We start from the raw sequence: 22011 nt of genomic DNA on the forward strand, positions 1-22011 counted from the left end.
GCTTTTTCCGCGAGTGTGTGTGTGACGTTAGCTCGTGGACTGCAACGTTGCGCAGCGCACGCACACACAGGGACGTATAACCTACGTGTCCCGGCACACACGCTCTCCCATTACTGGCAAGTTGGCTTTCATATTTGGAGCACAACCACGAGCAGCCACAAGACTGGAAAATATGTGACATAAACCACCAGGGCAACTGGAAACTAAAAGCTGTCTCACCTTTTTCTAAGCCAGAGAATATACAGATTACATTTGACCCTCTTTGGTATCATTTTATATTAGTTATCGCGAGGGAAATAGATTTGTTTTTGCAAAAATGCACAAGGGGATATCCAAGGTCATACTGGCTATAGTTTATGTGGGCATAACATGTGTTCAACCGTAATTTTAACATAATAATTGTTTTATTGTTGCTCTTTTTTGTGGTATTTTTTGTTATATTGTTACTGTGCCACTCTCGACGCCTATGAATTGTCCCTGGGAACAAATAAAGTGTTTTGATTTCAAATGAATGAGGTCGTAAATATGAAATACGAATACTAACTTGCAACAGCAAGGTGGTCTGTATAGAACTATAAAGTGTAACAATGAAAGTATAGGTGTTCATTGTGATACGATTGTGCATGTCTGATGACATTTCAAAGCTGTGCAAAATATTCGACACGACATGACGAGATGAAATATATTCGGGGGGACATTGCATCACAATCACAATATCATGATGCCTTCCAATGAAATCAAATAAAAATAGACCGGAGCTTCTGAGCTCAGCTTTTAATAGATTTCTTGAGATGCGATCACATGAGTGAGTAGATGTTTAAAGGGGAAACTTTTGAATAAGACTTCAGAAGAGCGCGCAGCAGTGCTGTGTATCGGCCCATAGAGGACACACCTCTACTGCTCTAATGATCCACCAATCCACGTTCCCGGACCGGGGGTGCTAACCACACACACACACACATCCACAGTATGGAAAGAGCGAGACAGAGGTGGACACGGTCTGTCTTAACGCAGAGAGCCGACCTGCTTAGTGCGCAGTGACAGAGGAATACAAAAACCCATAGCAAATAGACAAAGTTTTGTGTGACCAGTCCCCCTCCGCGCGGTTTTCTTTTTCCCTTGAACGCCATCCAGCTGGTCCATGGGTTCAAGTTGCACATAGGACTTGCGCTTACAAGTTTCCAATGTACAGATACTTGGAGACGACTGGAGAATCGAGCATGGGATTATTTTTGTAATGTGGATTGCTATTCCTTTGCAAGAAGATAAAGGTCTGCTGCGGAACAATGTGAGACGTTTTGCGTCTAGGATTCTCGTGTTTCTGGATATCTTGAAAATCATTGGCAACAGTTGAGATTGAAGAAGTTATGCGCAAAGGATTGTATGCTCCGACCCCGGGACCAACATGGATTTGCCATTACAACCCCCTGCCCCTTATTTAGAGAAGTTCTAGCCGGTCCACTTGTTTTGTTGTTGTTGTTGTTATTGCAAACTTCATGCTTGAGGACAAATCGCCACATTGGCCTCTTGGATTTTAAACGTCGCCTGCCTTTGGATTGGATTTCAAACACGATGAACTTTATTGACAGTTTGACTCTATTATTTTTGACGCTGTCAGCTGTCAAGGTGAGTCATGTGTCTCAGAGAGAAAACTGGACCAAAAAGAAAGAAAGAAAAAAAAACACCAACCGACCTCTATTTGCGTCATGTAGCCATTGGTCATTAATGTGTAGCTCGTCCTTGCCTTTCCTCTGGCTAGGTCATCGCTCGTGTTTAAACAAATCGAACTGTTTAGTGGCTTTGGGGAGATTTAAACAGCCATTACGCAAAGCCAACCCTGCATACACCTTACCCACACACTGGTGGGTGGTGAGTTTCTTTTCAAATGCGGCATATGTGATGATTTTTTAATAATGTTGTGAAGTTTGACGCGGTGTGATTGCAGGCCTGCTGTAAAACCACCTTGGAGATATTATTACGCTTTAAAGGCGCAGTGGCTCCATTCTGAATTAGGACATGTGCAGGTTCACTCCTGGCACTGAGGCTACTCTCACGGTTCCCCCCTCTCTAATAAGATCACATCCTACTTTCCATACTGCCATTAAGGCTATCACTTAGTTCTAGAACAAAACAGACATTACTTCACAGATTAGTCCGGTTGACGCAAGTGCGCACTGTAAATCGTTTTCCATATAATCATTAATCAAGTTCAGTGTGTTCACTGAGGCATTGAGCAAAGGTTTCCCGGTGAAAAAAAAAGAACAGCTCTGCAACAGGAGGCTGCCTTTTTTTTCAGCAATATGATTCGACTTCGGGGGATTCTTTTGCCACCTCAAAGAAACCAAGGATGTTTTAGATTTTAATGTAGTACTTTCTCAAGCATCTCACTTCCAAGTTAATGAACTATTCCCTCTCCAGAGTCCAGCAAAGTGTTTATTTATCTAACTGGCTGATTTGATGACAGCTAAACTCCCCCCACTCAACGCTGAATGGTATCAGGATGCTGTCTCAACTGCTCATTCCCAGCCGGCCTATCATCGGGTTAGGGGCCGGTGTTCGCAGCTTGACACCCTTCAATTGATAATAACGTATATAGTGTGTTGTATGGCTTGGGTCTCCCAGCCCACAATGTTAAATCCTCTAAGGCCACCAGAAGGGGGTGCAGACTGCGGTACCCACTAAGCCGAGACGCTTTTTAAACGTTTAATTAAGGAATAGGGAAAACAAAGTTGTACCCACTGCCTGAATTGGTGCTACAGGACTGGGTCTCATGCAATACTGACGTGGTGTTGCGATAGTTGCCCGCGCCTGTATGCGAGAGGGAAAGAGAGGGAGAGTACAAGGAGCGCGGTTGTGCGCGTGCGTAAAAGCGAGAGAAAAGTTGTGCGTAAGAGCGCGCGCAGATGGAAAGTTGCCAAAACCTTTTGTGGTCCGACTGGTGTGGTGACATGTACCCCCTGTGAGGGAAAGTAGCAGGATACAATTCTTACCGGTTTTAATGACGAGTTATTAATCCGAGTTGCCAAGAGGCGTCCGAGGCACACATTAAAGATCTGATAACTTAGACAAAAAACAACAGAAAGTAATTTAACAGTTTATGAAGTTGTTGCCCGCAGCTGATGTAGTAGAATGTTGAGGAAGCTTGCTTGGCACGTTGAACCTCTGGTAAAATATTTGGCCATACAAGGCCTTAGACACCACACACAGAAAGATTATATGACAATTATTATACAAGCAGAATAATATAGGAATATATTGCCAGAAGTGATAGGGGATCAGAGTAAAAAAACATTCACCTTGTATTGCTCCTGTATTGTGTACTTCCTCATTGTCTGGCAAGAGTCAACAGAATTACATTAATTTTGTTGGTTAACTTTGGATAAGTAAAGGGCATGGGTGGCATTGTTCTGAGCTCTTGCACAATATACTGTAACTAACAGCGTGCCTTTCCCCCCCTTCTTTGCAGAGCGCCCACATACCGAAGGAACCAGAAAGAGGTCCACATGCCGGTAGGTGTCCCACAGGGCACCGTGGGAATTCAGGCTGCTCTGGGCTCCCTGGCTGGAACACAGCCAAATAAAAAAAGGGCTGGTTTGAGGTTCACCTTGAAATTAAAAAGGCACATTTCGCCTCCTGGTGGACAACTGCTTAGTTTCACTTTAAAGATTTATCCACTCATACTCCCCCCACCCCCCTAAAGTTATTGAGAGCAGTTTCACCCTGACATTTCAACTCTTGGACGTTTTTCATACAGCATTCTTCCACGTTTGAGGTTAAGCTGAGGAAATGTTATGGTGACCAGACTCTTTTTAGAAAGGAATTTCTCCCTCTTGGCCAACAATTTCATTTTTGCACAATTCCAGCATTGCCCAACATCATTTGGAGAATCTGAAGCTAAACTTCATGATATTGTTTTAGGCTCTGGGTGATATTTTGGAGGTGTTGTCTGACTGTGTGCTAATATCTTTCTCAATAGCATATCTCCTGCAAAGACTGAAAGTAGACTGAAGGGGAAAAACTATTTGCTATTAAAACAGGCTCTCTTAAGTCACGGATGCAGTGTCCTAATGCAGTGTCCTAATGCAGTGTCCTAATGCAGTGTCCTAATGCAGTGTCCTAATGCAGTGTCCTAATGCAGTGTCCTAATAGATAAATAGATGTAGTCGAAATTGCATAAATGTGTGTTTTGAAAGGGTTCAATGGAACAAGAGAAAGTTAAACGTGTGTGTATAATCTCCGTCCATGTGACTTCCCTTAGCGTGCCAGCTGTTTTAATTCATGCTCCTTTTAGTAGTCTTATTGTTACAGCTCTGTAGTATTCAAGAGTCAGTGGTTTATACTGAAGCTCCCTGCCATTTTATAACCCTCGTACTCTGTCTCCCCAGTGATCCCTTTAATGGAGGTGTACAACAAGAGTTTGTGTAAGCCTCGAGAGCTGCTGGTGGAGATTATGCAGGAGTATCCGGAGGAGGTGGAGCACATCTTCATCCCGTCGTGTGTGGTGTTGACGCGCTGCGCCGGCTGCTGCAACGACGAGATGATGCAGTGTATGCCAACGTCCAGCTATAACGTCACAATGGAGGTCAGGATAATTGTTTATTTCGACAACATTACTTTGAGTGTTTTGTGCATTAGGGTTCACAGTGGTGGGAGTGACGGAGGGTCATTTTTGCTTTTTAAAGCCTTGTTTCTCAAGTATGGTCACATTGATAGTTTATTTTTGGCAAAAATGTCACACAAATGTCAGCCCATAACCCTAACAGCCCTCACATTTAGCTCAAAGGCTGATCAAGTGTAACATTATTCTTTTTTAAATAGTGAATATCTTTTTTGAACTTGCGTCTCTTGTTTACAGTGTCTCTAAACTCCAAGTTTCTAAATTAAAGATTACACATTTTAACCAGAATGTTCTGGAAAACCAGCAACGAGAATGCAGGAACATTGAGATGAACAGTTTGAAGAGCTAATCTGAGTCAGGTGCAAATGAACAACTGAAGAACAAGACATGATGATGTTATTAAATGGACGTTAGTCAAACCGTGAACCATTAAAAACATTGTGGAAATGTTTTAGGAACATGTTTCTTCCTTGTACTGTGAGGAACTTAACATGCTTCAGATCAGCTTGAGCATTTATGATATTATACTTAAACCTTTAACTTAATACATGTAGATCCGTTTTCTCTTAGGTTTATCCGTGAACACCTGACACTTTGTGTGACATTTTGCTAACAATAACAAGTCGTTTAGGATAACTGTCAAATTGTTGTATATTTCTTTCATATCTGACTTCTCTTTCTTCTTTTTCTTTTACAGATAAAAAGAATAAAACCACAAAGGCAACAAAATGATATTTTCATGAGTTTCACAGAACACAGCGCATGTGAGTGTAGGTAAGAAACCCTGAACACACACAGAAACTCACACAATGTGAAGGAAAGACTTACAGCTGCACATTTGTGTGGCAGAGCAGAGGTCGACCAAACACGTCATGTGAAGTTATTGTCTTCTGTTTGCCTCTGACACATCTAGCAGATGCCTGTCAGGTGGATTCATATCTTATCTCTGTTTCTTTTACTTCACTGGTCTTAAAAACACCTGAGCAAGGCAGTCGTCATAACAAACTTACACAAGTCCAAGTCAACTCTAAGACCAAGCCGGTTGAGTCAAGACCAACTCCAAAGGCAGTTGAGACCAAGTCGAGACTGAGTCCAAAAAGAAATTGAGTCCTTATAGGCAATAGTGTCTTTCCAAAGCTAGTTCTCTGATCTCCTGCATACAGAGCTTGGAAAAAAGCTAATGCAGTTTAAATCATGAAAAATACAAGACTTATTCCAACCCAGGTTTAAATAGCAAAGTTAAAGGTAGATTACTAGCATATAATACTCAATAATGTTTTGTTCCGCTTTAAACCTGACACCAAAACCAAGTCCAAAAAGGAACAAGTCCAAGACAAGTGCAAGAATTCCAAAGAAGCGGTTTCAAGACCCAGAATGGACTCAATGAAATCTTTCTGTTTGAGTTTATCTTCATTCCATCACATTGCTCAACTCAAGGAGATACATTTCTGGGAGTACAGTTCTCTGGCATGTAGAGGTATGCTTGGAAAAAACGTAGGTATGACAGCTGTCATTGATTTTTGAGATAAGTACTCCTTGTGTCTTTTCTGTAGCCTCCAGTCATACAAAGGTGACTGGTAAGACTTAAGGTAGAAGGATGTATGCCTTTTATGGATGAACTTCTTATTTATTCTTTTGTTTGGATGGGCAGTTTAATCTTGGAGATAAGTACCAACTAAAGGTGGAACGGTCTATGTATTGGTAACATCATCATGGGGTTTAAGTTCGACTGGCATAACATAATTAGATGCTTACTTAAAGTGAAACAAAGGAATGTTGATATTTCATCCTCATAATCTTCGTGTCACTATCCAAGTCAATGGTCAACAAATATGTCGCATTCCTTGCTCTTGTCTTGGGCCTCTGTCGATAGCCATAGGTGAGATTCATAACTTCCTGATACTTTGTCAAAATCAGATCATTATGGTGACATATTTTTGTTGCGAGCCATTAATGAGTGAACTTTGACACAGGAAGACAGAGTGGGGGACATGAATCATCCTCCCAGGTTTAAGATAAATCTTGAAAACCAAACAATAAGGGAGGGCTACTGGCCGAGGACCAAGCCCTCTCTTTTTCTGAGGAAACAAATCTAAAATATGTCTGTGTTTTTCAGTAAGGCAGGAGCAGTCTGTTTGCAGAGCTATAAAGTAATGTCACCCCTACTGCTGTCTGTGATGATACAATAACTTCCTGTTACTCCATTCAGATGTAGCTATAAACTTTAAGGGCACAATCATAAGATTTTATAAGCTGTGATAAATCTATTTGGTGTTTGATTTACTGTGATGTAATGATTAGAGCTAGTTAAACAGGCATTCATTGCTATTTACAGATCACCAATTCATTGCCAAGATTACATTTAGAAAAACAAATGTTACATGACTAATAAACAGTGGTGTAAAGTACAATAACACAAGTTTCATGTTGTATATATTTGACTTTTTTTGTATTGCTCCTTTAACTTACATAAAAAAATGCTTATTTTCTCTGCATACACCTTTACAGATTCAGTGAGGGCGTTTGACAGCCGCGTACATAATATTTATCAGCCAACAGCTTTAAGTCATCCCTAGATGTCGTACATATCCGCCCTTATGCTTCATTTACTGTCAGAGCATTTACACGGTTAATTTCAAGTAGAAAGCTTTTTGGACGAAACACTGTTTCCCAACACTTCTTGGTAACTGTGGTCTCCAGAGTGCAACTGCACACTTATTGCTCCACATTCTGTTATCGCGTGTCGTCATATGGACGAGAAGTGAAACAAACCTGCCAGCTATTGTAGTCCTGCTTGTATGTGTGAGTTCATCAGTGAACACACCCCTTTGTTGGCCAGTCTTTGAGTTTGCACACTGCACTATTCCTCAACATGTTGCCTTCATTTACTGAGTGATTAAAAGTAAAAGCCAGCTTTACCACAGTTTCTGGTAAAGGATGATGATTTGATTAAATGGATGCATGCCCAACCATGCTGATAATGAAACTCTGGTCTCTGATGATCTTGATAAGTATTTGTTTACTGGCGAACAACGGCCTGCTGTGATCTAATGTCGTGTTGTTTTGTTCCTGCCTTTCAGGTCAAAGATAGAAGTGAAAGAACAGAAAGAAAAGTGAGTACAGCCTTTTTTCTACAAGGAGATTGTTGTTTTTTCCCGGGGGAAACAATGGGAACAGGAGATTTGATCTTATTCCGGTTTTGCTCTGCAAACAAACTCTCTCTCTTGTTTGTCTGAAGCTCACAGCCTAAAGCCTTACTGACATTATGCTACAGTATGTGCTCTCTCTCATAGAGACGCTCCAAAACACATCTCAACAATATTATTTAATAAAAGCTACATCGTGTTGAGATTAGCATGTAGCCTTTAGGTGCTAAACACGGGGAATACCAGCCCAATCTATTCAGGTAAATGAGTGACACTTGATGGGGTTATTGCCCTCGCTTTGCCTGTCCTTTACACATTTCTCCCTTTTCTATCTCATCTTTACATTCCTATCTTCTCTTCTTAACTGTTTACATCCCACTAAACTCCTGTTACTGGTTGCTCTGATATAGATAACAGTGTTTTTGAAGACCAGTTAAACTTGTGCAAAGTGTCACTAAAAGTCTTCAATCGTCCTTCTGCAAAAAGTCGTTAATATCTTTCGGTTGCAGGGCGGTTATTGGTTGGAGATTTGGGTTTGATGTCAGTTGTATGTCATATAGATAAGGGCTAGTTTTGAGACCTCCTCTTTAACCTTGTCTTAACTGTTTACAAGTCCGGCTTCAGAGGCGTGCGTCTACAAAGGTCTTAGGGTCATTCAACTTCCGTTTCCGATGCTTCCGATACTTTCTTGTTTAGTCATAATGTTAACTGCTGATCCGTCAGCAGTGACAGTTCTCTGGAGGTCTTTTAGGGAAGACATCCTGCTGAGGTTATGAAACTTGTAAACTGTCATCGTTGATGATGAACAATTTAAAGGGGAAAATCCTACATACGTATACAGCATTATCTTGTGCACGCCTATTCAACGCACCATAGTAGTCATCCAGTGCCAGCTGTGCCTGAATAGCATCATTGGACTGAGTGTCCTAACCTCTCATAAAGCTCAATCATTAAGTCAAATATTTTAGGTTTTGACTAAATACCTGAAAACTAACGACATTTCCATCAGCCTCAGCTGCAATGTGTTTAATACTAATAAGCATATGTTAGTATGCTAACATGCTGATCTAAGATGGTAATATCTTACCTGCTAAACATTAACATATTAGCATTGTGAACATGTTACTATGCTGACGTAATCATTATTCATTTCTACCATGTATCAAGCAGCCGGTTCTATTTCCCCCAAACATGAACATCTAAGAGTTCCTCAGACTGAGCCAAGTACTTTAATGACTTGTCCAGCAGTTAATGATGTGTTCCAGAAGGAGAAGACCAGTCTGTGGCAATTTTAGATATAAACATTTATCTATGAGAAAACAAATATATATCCAGCTTGCACCTGTGAAAGTCCAGGTGTGTTTAACAAGCTGGTTTTCATTGTGCTGTGGTCGGACAAAAGTAGAAACAGCCATAAAGAGTTGACCCAGATAGATGAAAGATGCAGTTTTGTGGTTTCCAAGTTCATTGTCCTTAATCCATTTGGGAAATGTTTGTAAAGCCAACTAAGCCAGACCTTCTCAAACTGGTAATCGCTTAAACCCATTGTAGCCTTTTGCTAAAAATAACAAAAACATTTAACCCAAGATGGAACAGTTGATATCCATCATATTCATAAACAACAGGAAGTGTAGAAACCACCTACAATAACATAACTATCAAACTATACAATATACTATTTTGATTGTTTGGATATTTGATTTAATGCAATTATCACTGTAGGCCTTTTCTGGACACATCAGTCCCTCTCCCTTCTGTCTCTCAGCCATCTCTCTGCGTTGTTTTCCTCTTTCTCTTGCAGAAAACCCCGGAAAGGGAAGGGTAAAGGCCAAAAGAGAAAACGAAAGAAAAACCGCGACAAAACAATTCACGATGCGTACGTCAGCTCTGCCTTCTCCACCTACCTGCACCTGAGTGTTGCACTTCTCATAGTTAAGCTCATTTGGGAGGAGCTCATTTGCCCTATTTAATTTGCACCAATAGCCACATCAATTAGCATGTTGCTTCTGTGTAATGTCCTAACTTTGTCTCATCAGTCATGTTCTACACCCTCAGAGTATCAGTGTCTAAACTGCCCTGATTGCTAACCTGTTTTGCTAACGTAGCGTTAGCAAAACTTTACATAACACAGATAACCAAGGAAGTACAGCAGACTTGCCATATCCTACATCACAAGTAATGAAGCATAACCCATCTCCATTCGTCAAAATACCTATGTAATCTCCTCCCAACCTTACCAGCTCTCGTTTGAAAGAATATCTTTGGGTGAGAGTGTGTTGATGGTTGGGATGAGATACAGCGGCGTATCAGTGAAAAGGGTATGGTAGACTTGGTAGAAGTAATTCCTAACATCTTGCCAGATAGCCAGTTTTCTGATTGATAATGGACACGTTTAAAGAGGGTGGAATAAACAGATCGGCCACTGGCTGTAACATGAACTCTCTACTGAAACAAGATCACAGCTCCACCATCATAGCTTTTCAGACCAGCTTGTACTGTTCTGGTATCTAAGCTGGGATCGCCAGGATTGTAATCACAGTCTTGTGTTCGGTGTTGAGTCTGTGCGGCTTTGCTGTGTCTCGAACCTGTCTCCTTTTCACTCTTTGTTCTTTTCATCTTTACAAACAGGTTTTGCCGTCCTGTGCATAATGCTGGTCCTTTTTATGTAATGTTAAGATATGAGTGATGGCAATCTATTGCCTTTTTTTGCTTTTCTGTTTTTGCTAGGAGGATATGTAAACAAGCAAATGGTTTAACAAGCACTGTTTTGTATCTTGGTTTGTCTACTTTTGTCTCTGAAACTATACAAACACACCCATATAATATATAACAATAATACAAAGATGATCTAATTTGTTCTTCATGCTCATACTGTGAAAAAATACCTTTTATTTGTGAACAATTGTATTTTGAGATGTAATTGGAGTTTCTGAGCCTTCATCTGTTCTGAATCTAATGTCTCTGTAAGAAACATAGTCTGCACTTTTCACTCAATAAAATGATATCTTTCTTAATGGAGCCCCAAGCAAACCCTTGAGTCTTCTTTATCAAGAGTTTACCTTTTGTGAGAGTGAGAGCAAGGTCATCGACCCGCAGTTCAAAGCCAATAAGTGTCGTTTTTTTGTTGCATGAAACAGTTTTGCTCAATGCATGTCTATCACATTCATGGGATTTGTGAGCGGTCCAATCAACACGGGAGGGTTTAGGGTGCGTGAGGGAGGGTCATTTTACTGCTTGAGTATTTGCCTGCTCTGTGGGAACCTGTGTGCAATACAACCCAACTGTCACATGTAGTACAACTTGTCAGCTTGGCTTAGAAGAGCAAGCTGGAGCGTATAACCCTGCTGACCTAAGGGTGACCTTTCTTATGGGTGGTAATCATACCCTGTAATAATAATCTCTCTCCCTCTTTCTCTCCATCTCTCTGTATGTCTCTTCCCGTCCAGTCTTTGTGAGCCATGTTGTGAGCACTGCTCAGAGAGGAGAAAGCGTTTGTTCGTGCAGGATCCCACTACCTGCCGATGCTCCTGCAAACATACAGACGAATACTGTAAAGAACGCCAGCTAGAGCTCAACGAGAGGACCTGCAAGTAAGTGCTGTGTTGGTTTCATGACCAGTGTGTAGGGTTCAGGGGGTAGAGGGTCATCTTTCACAGAGTTGGCCATGTTGAAGGAAAAACAAACACTGATTCTAGGAAGGGCCTTTTTCCATTACGTTAGCTACACCCTACATGCTCAGAAAAAGACAGTCACCTTGAGCGAATCTTTTTTCCTGGAACTATCAGAATCTCTTTACACAGAGGGGACACATGTTTATGTATAAAAGACATGAAAAAGTGGATTTTGCATAATAGGTGACCTTTAATGTGGTTCTAATCAATACTTGAGGTCGCTCATAGTGATGATCCCAAAGAGAATATAAACTTGACTTCCAACTTAACAGTTACTAATAGCTCTACAAAGCCCTATAGGATCTTTCATAAATAGTTTCTGGTTTTACAGCCCATAACATTTACAGTTTTGCTTGACTCATAAGGCACTCATTGGTGTCATTGACCTTCTGTTAAACCCTCTGTAGTCTACTTGCCAAGCACTTAATGGACTTCTAAGTGAGCAACTAGCTTACAGTGGACCATTTAGAAAACTAAAAACATTCATCAAATGGATTCAAAAATGAACCCAAATCAATAGTAAAGTTGCTGTGTATATAATTAATTGATTGCCAACACATTCGCCATATCTACATTGAAAGTTGATAATATATCAATGTTGTGTTTAAAGCTTATTTCTTCTGCCCCCAAGAGGCCTAAAAAGTAATTTCAGGGATAGGTGACCAAGGTACACAATCAAGCAGAATATTATTATGGCAGCTAACATTGTGACTTTGGTAGATATACGAATAAATAGTTTATGTATATTGAGAAAACGACCGAAGAATTCTCCCATCTACAACTAAAGACTTTTCTTTTTGCCGCTGCTTTTAATTGAACTATTCACATCTTAAACTGCACTGTAACTTTTATCCATGTATTTTTCTTTTAATGTTTTTTTTTTTTTTTAATGACTGATTTTAAATGCCATTTTCTTAATGTCTTTCATTTTTTGTAAAGTACTTTGAATTGCCTTGTGTTGAAAGGTGCTATATAAATAAACTTGCCTTGCCTACAACCTGTTTTTTTTCTTGTTCTAATAACTATATATTTTTTCCATCTTGTTTAGATGTGACAAGCCTAGGAGATGAGAGAAGCGGCAGCACCAGATGTACAAGATGAAGGAATATTCTAGAGATATTTCACAGCACAGCACTTTGACCTTTGAACCGTAAGCTCTTCTTTTCTGTGGAAAGCATTCCCCTTGGACAGACAGAGAGAACAATACAGAAAGTCTGAACTGAAGTTCCCTCCCACTGTTTATCTTTGTGTGTATATAGACCATGATAAAAGTAAAAAAACGAGTAGAGAATTGTTATGCTGCTACAGAAAAAAAAATACTAAACCCATCATTTTACAAAAAGCAAATAGCTGCCATGTGGTTTTGCATTTCTAACAGGCTTGCTATGCAGGTGTAGTCTTGTTGTCAATTAATTGTATGCAATTACTTCACTGGATATGAATCTCTACTGTGGTTGTGTGTCAATCATAACATTGCAAAACCTCTCAATCTAAGATATATTTAACTGCTAAAAGGTGAAGCTGAAGAGGACATGGGAGCGCACTCTCTAAGAATAATGGATGGATTTCATCGGACAATATCTACTTTTGCTTTTGGAGTGAAAAACAGCAGACAAACCAGGACTGTTGAACAATGCAGGACTGATATGGAGTTACACAATGTCACCATTGTGATCAGCTTGCAGGAGAAGAAACTCTGGAGTGCCATTTACGAGTAAAGGGATACCGGTTATCAATATAGCATCTAATGTTTTGCTATGTCCTACATGAAAACCACTGAAAATATCCTATACTGTAGTTTGATTCCATTTTAAAAACTGTGCCTCACACAATTTACTGAGAAATCTTTTCGAGTGCTTTTTAAATTATTTTTCTGTGTCCTTGTTTCAGGAGGGGGTTGTCAAGGTAGTTTTGTTAGTTGTTCAATACGGAAACCTTTGATTACATATCTCTTCTCTGAACCTGTACATACTTACTATCCCCTTATGCCATAGTCCATTTTAGATAATTTATAATGTTATAGAGTATGTTTCAGTATTCACTCTTCTACCCATATTTAATTTGGTCTATTTATATATGCAGTGTTATGTACCTATGGCTGTCATATTTCCCCCTATGTGTAAGGTCACTGATGGCTTCTCTCAGCATGGACTCTCTGTGCTTTTCTACAAAAAACACACAAAAAAATCGAACTGATTTGTTAACATTCCCTAAATATATCATTTGTACTGGTGTACTGATGAAATCTCTGGATTTTTCAACCCCTCTTATCTAAGGGTGTGGGTGCTGTGTAGGATTTCAACATGTGTGTATCTGTGTGTTGGTGTATGTGTGTTGGTGTATGTGTGTGTGTGTGTGTGTGTGTGTGTGTGTGTGTGTGTGTGTGTGTGTGTGTGTGTGTGTGTGTGTGTGTGTGTGTGTGTGTGTGTGTGTGTGTGTGTGTGTGTGTGTGTGTGTGTGTGTGTGTGTGTGTGTGTGTGTGTGTGTGTGTGTGTGTGTTAATGTGCATTTGTCAATGGGCACATCTGTGTGTAAGTAAGTTGTATTAAGGTATTTAAGTAAGTAGCGGACTTGTGTTTTGTCCGTCCTGCAAGATGCAAAAACAAATAAACTATTGCTAGCAGCTCATCATACACTACACCACCACCACCGTTTGGAATTTGGATAACAATCTGCATCATTTCTGCCATCAGTCCTAGAGCCCTCATTATTAGTTCTCTTTGTCTCTCCTTTACTATTAACATGTTTTCTGTGTCTATGTAAAACAGTAAAGCATATTTATTTTCAAATTATATTGTTTTTATATAAAATAAGCAAAAGGTTGCTGTGTTGTGAATGCTGTGTTTTCAAGACGTTTAATTAGCATCATGAGTTTTCCATGTTTTTGTGCGGCAAGCTGATACTCGCACATCTAATAAGGAAGATAATAGAACTGACAATAAGACATTCCTTCACGCTTTTAATGACAGACAGAAATCCAGCCTTATGAATAAAATGGCACTATGAAGCAGTGTGCTGTAATGTCACCTCTAAATCTAACAATAGACAACCATTTGCATTAAGGGAAATGTCCTCTGGGAACTGATGTTATCACTAACATCAACATAATCCAGGAAAGGAAAAAGGTAACTATCCAGTAGAATAGCGACAACAGAAGTAGTTTGGTTAGAAATATCGTTTTGAGTTGGATTTGCTTCGTTTCAATAGTTCATTGAAAAAGGATTAATGAAAACCAACTTTAACTAATCTTTTTTACTGAATCATTGGATTGAAACCAAATGTTTGAAAAGTTATGCTTTTGTTAACGTAAGATATCAATAGACTCAAGTTACGGCATGGAAATACACGCAAAAGCACATTTCTAATAGATAGATGACATTGTGAAATGAAAAGGGTAATTGTAATGTAGACCTCACAACCTAACAAACTTATGAAGAAAATGGTTGAAACAAGTTCTGGACGACAACAAAGGTAACTGTCAGATAAATTACTTCTGTGCAAGGCCAACGTCTACTTGCAAAAACTGCAGCTTCCCCTTTTGGAGTGAATGGAACATTCCGGTTAGACTGCAGCATATGGCTTACTCTATTTGTAACTTTTCCATAAATCCAAGATCGTTTTTAAGAAATCGTAAAGAATACCTAGAACATGTTTCTAACTTTGGTACATGGGCTGCATGGCCTGAAACCTCACTAGGTTTGCTTAAGAGCAGTTATAGCTGGTACATAATGGGATTATTGACTTGTTCAGTGACACTGCAGCAGTAGCTGAGCTCCAGGCCCCTGGACCAAATCTAATACCTATGAATGTAGATTAAGTGGAGGTTTTTTAGTTCTTGGGCCATGTTTGTTTTGAAACTCGCTCCTTCTTATCCCCATTGCTTGCTACTTCCCATTGGATTAGCTCCTGCATGGCGCTAATGCTCTGCTCTGCTGTGCTCTCCCTGACTCAGGCTCTTTATGTGCATACCTAAATATAAAGCACACCATATAATCCCTGTAAATTGTGGGGCCCCCTTTACTGGGCAAAACACCCCAAAGAATGTCATAAACCGTCTGATCTGTGATTTACCCGGAACTCAGAAAGTAAGCTAGCAGCCTGTCTAGTCCGTAAACTGAACTGTTTTGATTTTAACATCAGTTTGACAATGCTGTGGACATGTAAGAAACATCAGTGGGAACAACTTTTAAGTGTCGTACCAAAAAATTATTATTATTTCGATAAAGAGGCTTTAAGACGTAGAATATATCATTTTAGTTAAGCAGTTAAAAAATGTATCTAACATCGAAAGCTCCTTGTTCAAAAGAAAACTCCTAAAAATGACTGGATTTTCACAACCTTTAAAGGGTTGTTATTTATCTAATGTATAAACACACAATGTGATTCCTCAGCTCAGTTGAGTGTTTTTACGGGGAAACTAAGAAGAACATACATTTTTATTTTATAAAATCCTTATAACATGTTCTGACCCTTTAGGAGTATTCACCAGGGATTTATTAACCAGTGGCAAGCAGTATATCAACTCGGTTTGTGGTTGTGTAATTTGTGTAAAGGCTGCTTCCCTTTCCTTTCAATTCTAATTGAAAAGAGCCTAATCACTCATTTTTTTTCACTTGCGGTAGATTATAAAGAGAATAGGGTGGGAAACCGTGATTCAAGACTTACCTGAGTTCTTATCAGGAAAAAGTTTCATTGAAAAGAGTTGAATGTAATCTGCTCACGTGCCGTTTGCCGATGATGCAATGCTGCATAATGAGAGTGACTAAAAACACTTGGAAACCACTGGATAGCGATACCGCCGATCTTGTCATCATGTCATCACAACATACATTTTAAAGTAGCATTTGACAACTTTTCTCCCTAGCGTTACATAGTGTTTTCATTTTTGGTGCCACTTTCGGCGGGCACAGTCAAGACATTCAAAATGGTGTGTCTTGCTTGTCTTCTGAAGGCACACCTGTACGATGATTACCACAATGGTGAAATATGCTACCAACGGCAATAAACTTACAGAACAAAGACTTTTTCCGTTCCTCTAAAATACCTTGTGAGTTCCCAATACGGTTATAATACTGTGTTGTTTCCTCTTCCTTAAAAATGTCTGTTTGTTACTATCTTGTTCCGCTGTGCCTATCCATGTTTGTTTAAGTCCAACACACACTTTTCTTCTCCAACTCTTACAAAGCATACAGTATTTGGCTCTTTAGTTGCTAAATCCACTAAAACAGTCAAATAAAAGCATCAGGTATCTTTATTGTTAATACGATAATACTAACAGAGGCCACTTTAAAATAGAAAACAATACATTGAAAACAATAAAGAACTACCAGAAAATAGTTCCAAAAACAGAACATTTTTACAAAACAGAACGTTTTTAAATAACTCCTTTGTAATTACGACCTTTTTCTGGCCAAATCAGTTTGCATGTTGTTTTCCATGCCGCACCCAAGATGTGTCTCGCCACAAGACTAGTCAAGTCCATTTTAATTTATATGGTGTCAAAGGATCTCATGACACTTTTCAAATAAAGCAGGTCTAGACTGTAGATTTTAATTAACAGTGACCTAACATTCCCCTAGAAAGAAACAGTTAGTAAAGACAGAGATGCACAACAACCTCCCTAAGATTAACAACTATAATATAATAAATATATGACTTATAATAATGGTGGCAGCAGCAATGTTACGCCCTGATAAAAGGGGAGGATTATGACAAGAGTCAAAGTTAGGTTTCACTTACCGGTACTTTACTCGAGTGAGTTAACAAATGCAACACCTTTCAAGAGCACACATACAAAAAGCCTCTTGTAAGAGTGCATACACTTCTATTAACATTGTATTTCAATCATGAGACTCCTCAATTTCCACAATATCATTGACAAGATAGCAAAAACCTAACACAGATGATACCCCGGATGCTTTGGGTCAATGAAATGTTTTGGGGTAAAAGGAATGAAGTGCATGATTCATAAGGACTTGGCTCTAATGCATGCCTAAATCCAGACATACAAACGTGGATGCAATGTCTCTGACCGAGAAAGTTAAAAGGTCAAACCGTCACGGGATGCGATCAGTTACAAGAACAGGTTAAGCAGAAGGATGGAGTGCAGATGTAGAACAATAGGAGCAGGTGTGATTAGACCTGAGGCAGGCGACGTGCTCCCAAGCAGGTAAATCACTCCAAACTGCTGGCCTTTAAAACCATGAGAAACTACGACTTGGCAAAAACCCAATGGCTGATAGGTGTCTGCATTCAGGTGTGATATGTGCTCACTCACACGTACTACGTCTTAAAGGCTTCCGATCTATATTTACCCACTTTATGACTGATTGTAGCACTGAGGAGTATCCTCCATGAGTCATGAGGCAGCGAGCTGCAGGGAAAAGGAGGGAGGGAATCAAAATAAGACTGGAATCAGATTAAAGACGGATCAGTGGAGCAGGGGGGAAAGGATACTAATTGAGCTGAAGGGGCGTAAGTAAAGAGGATACAAATGGGATGGAGTAGAGCATGATTGAGAAGGTGGAGAGCCAAAGAAAACACCCATATAGCGTCTACTCGTTCATCTGCACGTATGTGTTTGTGTCTGAATGAGGAAAATGAAAAGATAAAGACGTGCAGGGGTTAACTGACAAGAGGAAATATATTTAAAACTGTTCCAAAATATCTTCATTTCTGTGGCATACAGCTAAATCCCTCGTGGTTTTGCCAGCCAGGCTGCACCCACTCACCCCTCTCAAGGGTGTAGTCCAGCTCACACTCATTACCAAAACATTACCAGGCATATGCAAGTCTGCTTGTGTTTGGTACAAATGGTACAGATTATTGATCAGTTGGACACCCTTAAAGTCATTTTTGTTTCCCTGTTCCCTCTGTCTGTCTCAAGTATTCCTTAAGACTTCCATGCACTTCTAAGCTCACAATTTAACACTTTGTATCTTGTTGGTTTGATCTGTACAAAAAGTGGAAAGTTGTGATTTCCATGGGGCCCAAATATTGTGTGGCTGCACGCAGCAACAACGATCAATCTTCTAAAAGGCCAGGAACATCATTAGCGCATTTCCCAAAAATTCACACTATTCCTTTAAGATTTTAAGATGCAGAACAGACTCTAACAATTGAGATGATCAATGAATCTTCTTATGTAAAAGGGTAAATGCTCTCTTCACTTGTTCCTGCTCAGAGAGGATCGAGTGCCAGATCAGGAACAGTAGGAATGGAGTGTCTTGCTCGAAAATACAAGACTGATTTTATTTGAACTCAAATCTGCTGTTTTGTAAAACACTGTTATTTTTGAAGGCATTGTTGTTTTAAATAACCCTGCCGGAAATAATGTGAGCAGGGGGAATTACTGCAGATCAGGCAGGTTTACTCGTATTAGACAGGCCCGGCCTTGTTAGAGAAGCCATGGGGCTCGGTGTAAAGGAACTGGCAGAACTGCTGATTAACCTCAACTCGCAAGGAAACAAAGGCGAGGAAACGAAGAAAGGAAAATTGAGGATTAAGATGAAGAATACACTGATTCATCGTTTGATTTACCCAAAAGAAAATCAGAGATCAAAGGGTCACGGATGCTGGCAAATGAGGAGCTATAAAAAAAAGTCTCATCGTGAAACCTGACTCCAAAGTCCAAATAGGAGTCCTGGCTGCATCTCTGTGTGCATGCATGCAAGATGTTGTTTGCTTCTTATCTATATTACTTAAGTTACTGATCATTTGTTATGAAGCGGAGGCATTTACAGTAAACACTATATGTGACCCGCTCTATCGAAATCAGTCGGAAGTCGCAACGGCTCGTTTCAAAATAAACTTGGATTTGTGTAAAAAACTATTTTTTCGGGGTTCGGGTGTTTTGTTTAATTTTAAATAAACAAAGTCTTGGCTTTCAGAATATGAAACATTTATTGCCAAAATATTACGATTAATACATTTTTGAAGCTTGTAAAGTGAAGATGACAGGCACCCCTCACTCACACCCTGCTCTTCCGCGGCGCCGCTCCCCCTCCCTCCAGCTGAAATGATGAATGTAAGGCGTATAGTAATCATAGATAACACGGCAGGGTCCGTTACAGTTTGTTTTCATCTGATTTCAAATAAACAAAGTCTTGGTTTTCAGAATATTAAACTTGTTTCGGCCAAATTCAGATGATAAATACAACTTTGAAGCTTGTCACGGCATGATTACAAGCATAGAACGGAGTAACTTGACGTCACAGCAGGCATAACAACAGCCGGTGTTTCTTGTGAGGGTTTTTCCCAGGAAACAAACACAATACCCACAAAAATACACGAGCACACACACGTACACACACTTGCGAGCTTCCCCCAGACCAGTAATCCAAACAAAAATATTTTCCCTCCGTACTACTTTGATAAATTGCTCCGCTAATAATCAATCAAATCGATGGATTCCAGAGAAGAGGAAACTTTGAAGGCCTTTTTCTCAAAAGGATGACTCGGCGACAGTCATTATATAATGTGACATTTCGCTTAATATTTGGAGAACAACAACAATCATGATATCATTAGAAAGCTAGGAATCCCCTCTTTCCAATACAACTCTAAATGTGTCTGCAGGTCAATGCGACTGATTTCGATAGAGCAGGTCACATATATCAAAACCCAAATATGTAAGAACCTTTACGAGATTTAGGTTTGTTTCTCTTGGTTTACACATTTGGAAACTTAAATGAGCAGGCTATACATCCATCCTTTCCATAGTGTTTTTGTTGCAAATTGCCAAATGAACAGCCTTTTGAGTTCTATACAGCACACTCCTCCACAATGTAAACATTTAGCTCTTTCTCCCACATACACAGTAAATCTAAAATGTCCACCCTCCATAACATTTGACCCATATGTCGACTCCTTCACAAAGTGCTTTACGGATGCATAGAAGTGAAAAACGATGCAATGTCTATCTCATATATTTTATTTAGATTCTCCCTTCTCCCTAATAACAATGCTATTTTAGAGGTACCTTTTAAAAAGAGGTTACATTTTCCAGGTCTTCTCTTGTGTTTGACAGAGTTTGTCTTGTAATAGCAGACTGTGATACTGCCACGTCGTGAGGGCTTAGTGTTTGTTTGCAGAAGTCATTCGGTCAAAGTTGGTGCCTTCTCTTTGTTAACCTCTCCCTTCTTTTATACTATTTTCATACCACTTCTTGCTTTTGCACTCAGTCGTTCCTCTATGACTCAGATTTCTGGATCTGCACTGAGATCTTATTTCTTTCTCCTGAACGACCACAACAAACTTTGACCAGAACATTTCACTGGCATCAAAGGCCCAAGACAACAAACATGCTGTGCAGTGTCTCATTGACTTTTCCCATGATGAACCAAACTCCTGTCCCTCAGATACTGCTGTTACTGGATAACATTTTACCCACAATTCACTCACTGTGCTGACATGTAGCTTGTGTATGCAAGGGGGCACTTCTGCATTTGCCAAAGTAAATAGAAAAAATGAAGGTCTGGTATTTGAAAGAAATATATAAATATATATACATATACAAATTGTTGTATATCCTTATTCAAAGGTGATTTATAAACCTTTAATAATTAGCTGAATTTACTGGATGGAAAGTTCAAATCTTTAGCCAAAAGTATTGAATAAACCGTTAAAATTCTTAGTTAAATAAATGGAATAACCAGTTAAATAGTGAGATACAAATTATTTAGAAAAAGTAAGAAAAAATGTTTAGATAAAAGTAAGAAAAAAACTGTTAAAATAGTTGGCTAGAAAATGCAATAAAACTTGAAATATATAGCTAAAATACTTAGACAATTAAAATTGGTTAGTCAATAGTAATGGATAAAATGGTTGAAATAGTTTTGTTAGCCAACAACAGTCATTAAAAGGTTACTGTATTAGATGTAGAGTTTGTGGTTAATATGTCTCTGTGTGTTGCGAAATAAATGTCTACATAAGAGATCTAATCAAATATATTTAACATTATGTGACCATATCCACTTTAATATAAGAAAACTTGAATAACGGTACATTTCTAATCAATTGGATCTAATTCACTCCTTACATGAGGTACTTTAACTTATCTGAAATACCTCGGGGGGGCACATCAGAAAAAAGGAAACCACTAGGTTAACAAATTAAAAAGTAGTTCAAATAATAAGGAAAAGGGAAAATCTCTATACAGTCAAACGTAATTACAGATACACACTATTATTTATTATTGATAACTCACATTTGCAATGGTATTTACAACATCATATAAGTCGTGTTTCTGCTTCTGACGAGTGATCTGCTAGTAGTTACCCGTGATTAATGGCTGTTTTTTTGTTGAACAAACAGCCAGAAGCCACTCAGCCGTGCTTTATCGGTTTATTGTACACGCTGACCAGTGATGCTGCTAATTGGCCAGGACTAATGGCTGGTAACGTAGCATGGAGACACGGTTTCCAGGAGCAGGAGATATTTCTCAGAGATTAGCAGCTGGGGCCAGTAAAAAGCGAGATTAAGACATTCCCTGCATGTTCTCTGTGAAATCGGTCTATTTCTGGCCACTTAAATCATTAACATGTGATTACTTTCGCTTAGCTGATGCTAGCCAGTC

The 22011-nt window shown here is 39.4% G+C and overlaps 1 protein-coding gene across 3 annotated transcripts; it reads left to right on the plus strand.

Annotated features, from left to right (window-relative positions):
- The first annotated feature begins 852 nt into the window (after positions 1–852).
- On the plus strand, positions 853–14258 carry vegfab (vascular endothelial growth factor Ab). Of its 3 annotated transcripts, XR_013801967.1 has the most exons (9): positions 853–1626; positions 3467–3509; positions 4386–4582; positions 5316–5392; positions 7699–7731; positions 9566–9640; positions 11211–11354; positions 12484–12585; positions 12951–14258. XR_013801967.1 is itself a non-coding variant. In XM_079646279.1 (8 exons), the coding sequence occupies exons 1-8, from the start codon at positions 1384–1386 to the stop codon at positions 12503–12505; spliced, it is 834 nt and encodes a 277-aa protein (XP_079502405.1). In that variant the 5' UTR covers positions 854–1383; the 3' UTR covers positions 12506–14258. The 3 variants fall into 3 exon arrangements, 2 of the variants coding, with proteins under 2 accessions (XP_079502405.1, XP_079502406.1); XM_079646279.1 differs by having other exon boundaries at positions 854–1626; positions 12484–14258; XM_079646280.1 differs by lacking the exon at positions 9566–9640 and having other exon boundaries at positions 858–1626; positions 12484–14258.
- The last annotated feature ends 7753 nt before the right edge of the window (positions 14259–22011 follow it).

This window comes from Notothenia rossii (genome assembly GCF_949606895.1).
Source record: "Notothenia rossii genome assembly, chromosome: 8".
In the NCBI taxonomy this organism is placed as follows: domain Eukaryota; kingdom Metazoa; phylum Chordata; class Actinopteri; order Perciformes; family Nototheniidae; genus Notothenia; species Notothenia rossii.